The sequence below is a fragment of the Montipora capricornis genome, chromosome 8 (assembly GCF_036669925.1).
Source record: "Montipora capricornis isolate CH-2021 chromosome 8, ASM3666992v2, whole genome shotgun sequence".
NCBI lineage: Eukaryota > Metazoa > Cnidaria > Anthozoa > Scleractinia > Acroporidae > Montipora > Montipora capricornis.
In genome coordinates this window covers 17,818,473-17,829,769 of record NC_090890.1, presented here as the reverse complement: position 1 = coordinate 17,829,769, position 11,297 = coordinate 17,818,473, and the positions used below count along the sequence as shown (strand labels likewise).

Here is an 11,297-nt window from a genome sequence, read left to right as displayed (position 1 = left end):
CCTCAGTTTAAGACACCCCTAGTTTGTTTCAGTCTGTTATTATGTTTTAAAGGAAAGTAAAATGAAATTTAACAGGAAACATCTTTAAAAGATATTAAAATGTAAAGAGTGGGAATAATACTGTCGTAATAATAACAATTTTATTCAAGTGTCAATGGATTTAGCACTAGAGCACTAATTGGGGACACTAACAAAATTAACTGAAATCAAACCAAATATTGGTTTTTGTGGAGAGGGGAAAACTGGAGTACCTGGAGAAAAACGTCTCACAGCAGAGAAGAGAACCAACCTCACATAGTAAGGAAAAGGCAAATCTCCATGTGGCCCAACTTCTGCCCCAAGGAATATGTCACGAAAAGGATGGCTCAGTAGTACATTTTGCATTGTCTTAAACACTAATTTTAGTATCTATTTTTCACCCTCTCCTCCCTTTTGTTCACCTTGGTTTGCTGGTTTCACAGTTAAATATTTTTCAACATTATGGTTTACCATTGACTTCATGTGAGTGTGAGTGTTAGTGGCTGCTGGCTAGGGTGGTTCCTGCTTCCTCAGTAGCAGCTGCACATTCTTGACTTACAGTGCATAAAGGCAACCTTTTTCCAGGTTTATCAATTACCCATAAGTTAAATAATAAACACACTTACTCTGTTGACAATGAAGGTGATGATCTCCCACCTGCAGGAGGTGATGCAGTACCCTCAGATGTTCCAAGGAACGTGCGGGGAATACCTGTTGTACGCTTTGCTTTGGGAACATCAAATCGGTTGTCCTAAAAATGTGTGAATGAAATGTTCAATTATTCATAACATGCATTTTATACCAAAGAGCTACCACAGGGCATCCCAGTTGTTTTACTTTTTTCAAAGCCATGACAATTTTTATCCTGAAATCATTCATATTACAGGCAAAACTTTTGCAAGATCCAACAAAAAAATATTTTGTTACAATACTAGTAATAATAATAATAATAATAATAATAATAATAATAATAATAATTATTATTATTATTATTATTATTATTATTATTATTACTATTATAGATGGTTTTCACTCACATGACTTGGTGGCCATATTGGTGTACAAAACAATACAAAATGTATGCATGAAATATGCATAAAAATAGAGTTTGGTTCCCAAAGGAAAGAACATCTATTGTTCTTGTACCCAACATGGCCGCTGTGACGTCCCGTGAAAATGATCTATTATTATTATTATTATTATTATTATTCTCTAATTTAAAGAAGGCTAAGTACAATAATGATACATAAGTTACCTATGGTACAGCCAAAACAATACACCATGTAACAGAGAGTGAGAGATTACTGACAACTTCTTTTTCTAAACCATAGTTCACAGAGTTTATAATCTCAGTAACATTACATGTAGATGAAATGTTTCAGTTTCAGTGTGATTTATTAATAATTTATTTATTTAACAATTTGCCAACCATTTAGAAAAAATAGGGTGGCAGGATGGTAGTAGGGAGAAACTCGATTACCAAACCCTAACCCCAATCCTAAACTTGACAGTTATGCAAACCAGAGACAAAAACTTTCTCAAATTCTCCCAACTCCCCCTAGTGTTTAGATGAGGGTATGTCAACATGGAAAAAGCCCCCTATTGCTTAAATAGTGTAAATGTAAATATATACATGTAAAACATATGAATTGTATATTAGAAATTTCCGAGGGTATATAAATGATGAATTAATAATAAGAAATAAGATAATAATGGTAAGGATCTATGTATAGCATTGTTAGAAGTTCTTTAATTGATTCTTATGCCTTATAGAAGGATTTAAAGGGGCTATGTCACGCAAAATGTTGTAATTTGATAACACCCAAATTTCCCAAAAAGTAGAATGAAACATTGCAGTTGAACAACATAAAAGAAATACAGCAAAAGGAAAGAGGCACATGGATGGACACAAATGGACAAGATTGAAACGGATTGCATTTGGGTAATCTTGAAAAAAGTGAGGGTTGTCCTATACACCTAAACTGAGTCCGATGGACGAAGGCCATGAGCAACCAGACTCACCGGAAGTCAGTTTGCGAGAGACTTAGTATATATGCAGCAAAGTCTAGTTGAGGAGGGGGTGGAAAATGTCGGCAAACGGACTCCATCGGATCCGATGGAGATGGGTTGCCGTGGCAAGAATCCATCGGACTGCCGCAAGTCAGTTCGAGAGAGACTTAGTAAATATGCAGCAAAGTATAGTTGAGGAGGGGTGGAAATTGTCGCCAAACAGACTCCATTGGATCCGATGGAGAGGGGCTGCCGTGGCAAGAATCCATCGGACTGCCGCGAGTCAGCAATAATATTATACGAAAATTGCTCTGCGCCGATCGTTCTATCTCGATCACAGTTTCCATATAATCGCTGCCATACGATCGATACAATCATACATGTACTTAATTACTCAGGCGATTCAACCGAGTAGATTTTTGGCGAGTAATTGTGTGACCAAGTGAAAAGGAAACGTTCCATTTATCAAATATCCTAATTTTACTTCCAAAGGTTGACGATGGCTTCAGTGGTTCAGTGACATTGCCAGTGCACATCGAGCCAGACATTCGGCGAACAAGTTCTTGCTGGGGTAGTGATAATTTTTTTGGGTTTGTTAAACATCCTTCAATGTTGTTTTTTCACTTACTTATTTTCATAAATAAATAACATATCAGTTATTCCGAATTAATCACAAATTTCAATTAGAAAAACAAATGAAAGTTTTCATCCAGGGAAAGGCTCTCGTTCACACAGATTATCTTTGTCTTCTTCACTGAAATCAGTGGATTTGACTGAAAAGCTAATAATTTATTGTTGTCAGAGATTGGATGACAAGAATTTTTGCCGCAATCAGAAATTCAATGAGCTGGATTTGCGAAAATCTTGTTCAGCTTCATGCTTTAAAGAACGAGGTATGGTGTCGAGTGCAATGTTTCGTGATGTTGACTTTCGCCTCATGTCTTAAAGAACGACTAATGTTACATGTGTAGCGCGCTTGTATCGCCTCATGGCTTTAAGAACGACGTATATTTCACGTGTAGTGTGCGCTTGTTTCGCCTCATGGCTGAGAGATATTTTCTGTCACGCACGAACTGACTTCCGAGAGTCTGATCGACTCTTGCCAGGAAGAGCTGTCTCCATCGGATCCGATCGAGTCTGTTTGCCAACTTTTTCAACCCTCCTCGCGCCTCGGTTCCAGTCGCAATCGGACTCAATCCGCCTGCAAGTGAAGACAACCCGACTCAGGCAGAGTGTATTGGACATGTATGAAAAAAGTCGGCCCAACAGTTTTCAAGTTTACGGCAAATCACTTGGATAAAGGCAGCTTTTGTTTGGAATCATCTCGTTTGTGATGATTATAACAATAAGTTTATCAGTAAAGGAATTCCACATTAACATTTTCGAGTTTTAAACTCATGATTAACTAAACATTTCCTCAAAACACCATAAAATAATGTGACATAGCCTCTTTAAATAAGAATATCAGTCTTTAAACCAGTGATTCACAAGAAGATGACTCTTGATGGATAGCCGTATAGTGCTCGTCTTGGCCCTGTGTCGAAAATGCTCTGTGACCATAGTTCTTAATTATCGTTCTTTTGTTGTTGCTACTGCAGATCGAAGATTAAGCAATGTCTTGTATGGCTCGAGGAATTCTTTAAGACCGTTAGGAGCAAGCTCATTCAGTGATTTGTAGTACCATGTCGCATGAAATTTTTGCAGGATTTTTATTTTGCAGATTGGCATTTTTCTTTCGGATGACCTTTTTGAGCAAGTTTAACATGACCTTTGGATTGACTGCTTTGAGTTTGTTTCTTGTGCCTCAGAAACGTTTTGTTTGCAGCAAGCTCCGATTGCTTTTTCTCAATGCAAATATCTAAATTAATGATCTTTTTCCCCCCATGTATGATATAGTAACACAAGTACATTGAAAGCCATTTTTAATTATATTAATGGAAGTAAATTTTTGCAGTTTTTAATTTAGCTGGTGTTTTTCTTCTGGTGGAACTTATTTTTGCAGATCAAGTACTATCTGCAAAATCTGCAAAAATTAAACCCACAAAATAAAAGTGCTACACAGTAGTTGTTTATACTGAATTCATGATGAGAATGGTAACCTGCAGAGATTCTTCAAGGTGTTGGTTGTATCATCTCGGGTTTTGCTAAAAGCAGGCCCGCGGCCCAGCGGCCCGGAAGCCTGGTAGTTTTTCTATCCAGCGGTAAATCCACGCGCATGCACAGATCTTCATCGGGTTTGGGCGTGCAAAATGGACGACGGTGAGTTTGAATTCATTTACCATTTTAATCATTTGAATCCTTGTTTCTGTTTGTTGTTGTAAACAGACTCAAAACAACAGAGAATGACAACATTTTTCACTTAGCAACATGCGACGAAAGAAAGGATCGAAAAGGATTGAAATGATTATTAAAATGGTAAACGAATTCAAACTCACCGTCTTTCATTTGCGTGCCCAAACCCGATGCAAATCTGAGCATGTGCGAGGATTTACCACTGGGTAGAAAAACTACCGGGCCTCCGGGCCTTTGGGCCGCTGAGCCGTCGCGGGCGGTGGGCCGCGGGCCACTGGGCTTTCGGGCCACCGGGCCGTGGCGGGCCATGGGCCGCGGGCCGCTGGCCGCTGGGCCGCGGGCCTGCTTTTAGCAAAACCCCTTTCATGAGTTAAAGGGACAGTTTCATGGTTTTGCGCATGTCCAAGCTTTATCGCTAGCAGTTGTAAATTTTACGGTTTCTTACTGAACCAGATGATGTTAATTAAACACAGAGAGTATCAAAGCAAATACACTGAATGACTAAGGCCCAAATTTGGTGGAAGACACTGCAGGTTTACACAGAAAATATCGAATTTAGCTTTGATCTCAAATTTATTGTACGGGTCGAAAATTTATAACGCCAAGTAATCTATTCGCATGCAGTAGGTTCATAGCACAAAGGAAATGATTACAAAAGTAATTCCAATGAGTAATCAATTACTATGGGATTGTTTCCGTTTCCTGCATCAGTGCTTTCGATTGTTTCAATAACAATGGAATTAAATGGGCTGACGTGACAGTTTGCCCATGCAAAAAGACGTGAAACTCTCCCTTTAGGGACACACTGCAATTTCTTGATCTGGTTCTCTGGAATGCTGGAAAGTAGGCTATTACAATAATCCAGCCTATAGGTAACAAAGCCATGGATTAACCCCTCGTCTGTTGGCTGATCTAGATATTTCCGTATCTTACTTGTAGCAGCACTCCAAGGTTGCGCACTTCTTGCTTTAGGGCGATGACTGAGTTTCTGAAGGGCATTTCTGCGATTTCAGGAACTGAAGTCGCAAATCTAGAATGCATTTAGGAGCAGTTCTGTTTTGTCATCATTTAAAACAAGTTTGTTAGTGGTACACTGAGTTTTTATGTCATTAAGACAGTTCTGTAGTAAGCTGACAGTGGCACCGAAATTACGCTTGTCAAATATGATATATAATTGGGTATTGTTTTCATAAGTCATAGCTGGTAGCTCATGGGCACTTAATAAATCTTCAATTGGAGCCACGTATAGGGCAAAGAAGAGTGCACCTAAGACAGAGCCTTATGGTACCCCATAGAGGACGAAGATAATCCATTGACATCAACAAATTGACAACGACTGGTGAAGTATGACTTGATCCATTTTAGCATCTTGCCAGATAAGCCAAATCTGTGTTGAAGTCTATGCAGCAGAACGGCATGGTCATGGTCAAAATAATGGTGTCTAGGAGGATAAGAAAAGCTTAAAAAGCCAATGCCTACTGCTCAAAGCAAGTAATTCTGTACTCGTAGAAGTGCTGTCTCAGTGCTGTGGTATGGCCAGAATGCTGATTGAAACTTTGGATACAGATTGTTTGTGACAAGATGTTGGTGTAACTGAGGATGAAAATTCATCAAGAAACAGCAAGGTATTAGCTGTACTTTTCTTTTGAGGTTGGAGGACAGTAGATACCCATCAGATGTAAATGAGATGAGATGTGAAGCTCTAGATGTTTAAGTGATTGAAAAAACTGGGTGGCAAGATGCTTGACTGAAAACCCCTTTTATGAGTATAGGACACACGCCTCCCTTAACCCCCCCCCCCCCCCCCCTTCCTGTAGATGTAGATCTCAGTTGATGGTATAAGTCATGATCAGGGAGAGAGTTCATCAGACTAGAGATGATGACCTAGTCCTGGGAATCCCGTATGAACCAGGTCTCGGTGATAACCATTATGTCCATTTTCTTTGATAATATTGTGTAAAAGACAGCTGTTGACTTGCATAATAAAGAGCAGGCATTCCAACGACCAAAATGCCAACCAACAGAATTTTGGCTTTTAAGTTTTGTTGTTGCCACAGTTTTGATACTTACAAGTGGTATTCTCTAGTAGACATAATAACAGGAATATATTCTGCGTATTTAGTATATTCGATGAAGTCTCACGAGAGAGCAAATAATTTGCTTGGTCATCCATGCTTGACAATGTAGAAGATGAAGATTGAATATTTAATGAGTTTCTATGTTTAGAAATAAGAACTGATGATTTCAATCTTGAAACAGACGTAATAGGCCATTTCCGAGTTCATGTCTGCTTTCTCTTCAAGGCGAGTCTAAGTGCGAAGTTTTTGTCATGAAAATTAGTTTTCATTCATATGTAAAGTAGAACTAATTACCATCACAAAAACTTCACACTTGGACTCGCTTTGAAGAGAAGGCAGACATGAACTCGGAAATGGCCTATTACTTTGTTCAAAGAACAAAGTACAAGATTTGACTATGTTTTTGGACTTCTTGTCGAATAAAAGTGAGCTTCTTTGTTGCATAAACATCATTAGTATTCAACCTAGCTTCCCGTTATCTAATTTCCCACTATCAAAATTACCTCCAGAACCTACTTTTTCCACAGAATAAGCTTTTTTAACAATGTTTTTGTCTTCTGAAATGATACAACTCGATTCAGAGGCATTTTTTGAAAAGAAATTTATCACTTTTGGCATTGCGTGACTTGCCCTAGTTTGCCCAAAAATATGACCCTTTATCACCTCACTAAAAAACGAGTTTAAGTTACATCAGATGAAGATAATATAAAGATTCAGTCAAGCCTAAAAGCGCAGCTCCCAGGTTATTTATTCTTACTGACTGTACGGTTGGTGAAAACAAAGCGTTTTGGAATTTGTCTGCATTTTGGTGTTTCTGGGTACTGCTTAATTAAATCGTTTTCTTTGCTTTCTTCTATAATAATTATAGAAAAATTCATTGCTTAACTAGTGAATTCCGTGGCAAATTTCACCAATATTGCATGAATCATGAATATCATGTCGGTTTTTCAAGACAAATTTACTGTGGAAGTCACCACTTCGGCAATGAATTTTTCTTGAATTGCACGAGTTTTAAAAGAAAACAAGTAAATCCTCGGCAAGCAAATGCAAAGGCAAAAAGCCATTTCAGAGTCAACTGTCAAAAGCCAGCGGATAGGAATCATGCTAAAATTAGAAATCATAGACGTACTAGCTCGTGATGTCACAGATTGTTAGGAAACTTTACTCCCCAAACGAGATCATTCACATTTTGATTTTTTCTCATTGAAACACGGCAGCTTGGCTTGGAACAAGAATCAGCAAAATACAGCAACCAAGGACAAACTTCAAACAAGACCTCCATCAAATTACACGTACATGTTTTAAACAAACTTCTGAAAACACAAGCTAGTGACATTTCTCCTTAATTTTACCAGGACTTGTTGCGGTTACATGTTCATAACATAAGGGCAAAATTTTCTTGTCACTGTCAAGGCAAATCGAAAAACAGTTATGCAAACAAAGTAAAAAAAACACTTGTTTGCTTGCATTTCAGAGTAAAACAAACAAAATCAACTACCGCTATTTCTTCAAGTCCAAAAGAGTACAGATAATTGCTATTTAAAATACAAATCCACTTGAAAAAACAATTTGTGGAGTAACTTCTTCCACCAAGTTTGAGCTATTACTGGTATACTGTTTTGTCATTCTTGTTCTCTTTCTCTCTTCTTTCGTTTCTGTTCTAGTCATTAACAGATCTTCTTAAGATAGGTAAGCTTACGCCAAAAATTGCAATACAGAGAAAAAAGCAGCTCTAAACAAATTAAAAATAAACACTCAGCTTAAGTATATATTCCTCCAATGCTTAACTTGAATAACTGTGTAGCCACTAGCGAGGACCACAGCTATCGTATGTCAAACTGGATTGAGACCGGCAAAAAATGCAGAAAGAAAATATTTTTCCAAACCGTTTTCCACCTGGATACCAAAAGCATTGATTGTTAAGAGTTTAAGCTGACGTAGTATGGCTGTGTTCCTGCGTTGAGCCACAGAAAGCGCACGAAAAATGAAGCCTTAAATTTGTTTATGTTTAGGTGAGGTAACCTGGCTTGAGCCCGTAATCCAATACAAAACCGGTACCCTGTCAGCGGTCAATGTAAAAAAAAAAAAACAGATGACTTTGATTGGCTCTAAACTTGAGCCAGTGATATAGTCACACAATACTGGTCAGTGGATACACCATGTTTTGACAGGTGTCAATTGACTACATGTATAACAGTCAACACTAATGCATGGCCATCCATCAAACTGACATTGGACATTTCCTTATAATTACACGACTCATCTTAATATGACAAGCTTATCGCTGTAAAACGAAAACAGGCAGAATTAAAGCTTTACATGTAGTTCAACAAGAAATAGCGTTTCTACATGTAAGCAAAGCCACGCTGATCTACAGTACCGGTATTTAGGTCTAAAAACCACTTTGAAGACGGTTACCTTTTACTTGTTTTGCTGGGTACTACTCTAAAAAATTCGATTTTCCTGGAGCTTGTCTCGTTAGTCTAGTGGATATTGGAATATACAAGGAGAACCCATCAATCCGGGTTCAACTCTTTGGCTCACTAATCTGAATGTTCTCTGCACATTGAAATGTTTGCTTCTTTGAAGTAGATTGTACGTCATGTAAGTTGAATAAAAAGGGAAATGTCAGTTTGAGGGATGGCAATGAGTGTTGACCATGTATAACATGGCAGTCCAATATCAAAGATGTATGCTGTAAACTGGTGTGATACTGGTCCCACTGGCATACATGGAGGGCTGGACATATGTTCGGTTGTACATATTTAGTATATCAATACCACCATAGTAAATTGTAAAGCATTTGTTTACTGGTTTTGATTGGAGCCAACGCCGTTAACAACAGTTTTAAATGTGAACACATATTCTACAATTGCACTTAACCATCAGGCCCCAGTTATTTGATGGGTGGACAGCGACATCCACTGGATAAATCACTATCTACTGGAAAACTCATTTGGTTTTGCTAGTATTTATCCGCTGGATAGTGATTTATTCGGTGGATAGTGCTATCCATGCAACTGGGGCCTGGTTGGGTCACGGAAAGCGGACTTTGGATTTCGGACTACAGAATTGAACAAGATATCGAAACATAATAATACTGAAATACTGTGAATTTCAAAAGAAATCGGCTAAAATTCTTTCGAACTAAGTGTAGGCTACCTGTAGACTCTTGTATAAGAGTTAAAATCATGTTGAACAGATAAAGAAGCACGAAAGTATAATAATGTCCTGTTACGTCCACCACATTTCCTTCTCGTCGGCTTCAAAATACCAAAAATTGAATGTTCTTCAGTCATTGCCTTGAATAGGCATGATTGCATAAGGCAAATGTTTCCACCAGAACTTCACAGTCAGTAAATATTGTCGAGAATAATGAAACTGGTTGGCTACTAGTTCGACGATGAAGTAAAATGTGATATAGAGCCCAAAATTAAGAAAATTGAGAGCGTCTAGGGAAGCAGCCAATCATACAGCTGTACAAACAAACAATATTTACAACCAAGGAAAAGATGTCTGATAACTTCTTTTAACATTCTACAAATTATTGGAAATGATAATAATATTTCCAAAATTTCCTCCGAAATCAGTTTAACTAAATGAGGCACAGCAAGAGTCACAATGTCTTCACAGTTTCATGATAACAAAAGGCCAGGGCAAACAATGGATTGGTTTTTTTATCATTTATTTGTTTGCATATCAAAACTCTTTTGTTTATTTCCTTATTCCACCTTTCAGGATTTCTGGAAATTCATGTTAGGATTTTCTACTTTTCTACATGCTAAATACCAGTACATAAGTATGCATAGGGACAGGAAAGGACAACTAACATTTTAATATTGCCCTTAGTCCTAAACTAGCCTTAAGATGCACTGAAAAGAACCAACGACAACCTTATCTATATAAATTTTCTGTGGTCATTAAGTTTATCTTCTACTCACCCCATTGGTGGGGCAGTTCCTTATGAAGTGCCCTGGTTTGCCACACCTGTAGCATACATAACTGTGAGGAACTGGAACACCCGGTGCATATGGTCGACGCCCTTTTACATACCTGTAACAAGAAACCCAATAACATTACATGTAGCTTCTTACGTGTAGTTTTTAATCACAGAACCATGTAAGAGCTAATGAGGTTAAAAACTGGTTTTACACAGACGTGCCATAAAAAGCTAAGGTTTGATAATCAACAGACAAGTGAGTGATTCATCAATATTGCAGATGCATAGGACATCTACAAAACATGAACTCCATAGACCACCACTGTGGACTCAGTCCCTTCATGGACCAGGTCCATGGACTACCCTATGAACCACCCCTCAGTGTGTAGAGTTACAAGCAGTAAAATCTTAAGATGAAAGAGAAAAGTGATCCTTGCAATTATCTGGACAAGTTAAGCTCCAATGGGATTTCAACCCATGACCTCTCCATGACCTCATGACCTCTGCGATGCCAGTGCAATGATCTACTAACTGAGTTATGAAGCCACTCAGTTGGGAGCAGGTCAATTTGTTGGGCTCATCTGTTCTGGTGAAGGACTTGGTGAATGAAATGAATGTATATTTATCCCTTTGGAGCCACCAAATAGGTGGTGCAGGTGTCTATAAGAGACAATAACTCGGAGCAAACAACAACCCTATATTACTACCACAGTGTTTTCACAGACAATGGCTTATTTTTGGATTGAAATTCCAAGAATGAGACTCCCATAGGAGCCCAATGACCAATCACAAGACACTAACTTGGCGTTATAGTGTTTGTCATTGAACCGTAACTGTCTTTGCTTTTTGCCGAAAAGGTGGTCTAAAATAGATTGGTCTGTAAAAATGCAGCGGCTTAAATTGTCCAGGTAAGTGTGCGGATCACTTCTGTCTCTTTGATCTAAAGATTTTTCTGCTTG

General features: G+C 38.2%; 1 protein-coding gene across 1 annotated transcript in view; it reads right to left on the bottom strand.

The window, feature by feature from the left end:
- LOC138014434 (E3 ubiquitin-protein ligase RBBP6-like) overlaps nucleotides 1-11,297 on the bottom strand; it is a 71,206-nt gene that overhangs the window by 25,111 nt on the left and 34,798 nt on the right. Inside the window, exons 6-7 of the mRNA XM_068861503.1 lie at nucleotides 10,340-10,451; nucleotides 645-769 (exon numbers count right to left, since the gene is read on the bottom strand). Coding sequence (XP_068717604.1) covers nucleotides 645-769; nucleotides 10,340-10,451 — 237 coding nt within the window. The remainder of the gene's footprint in view (nucleotides 1-644; nucleotides 770-10,339; nucleotides 10,452-11,297) is intronic.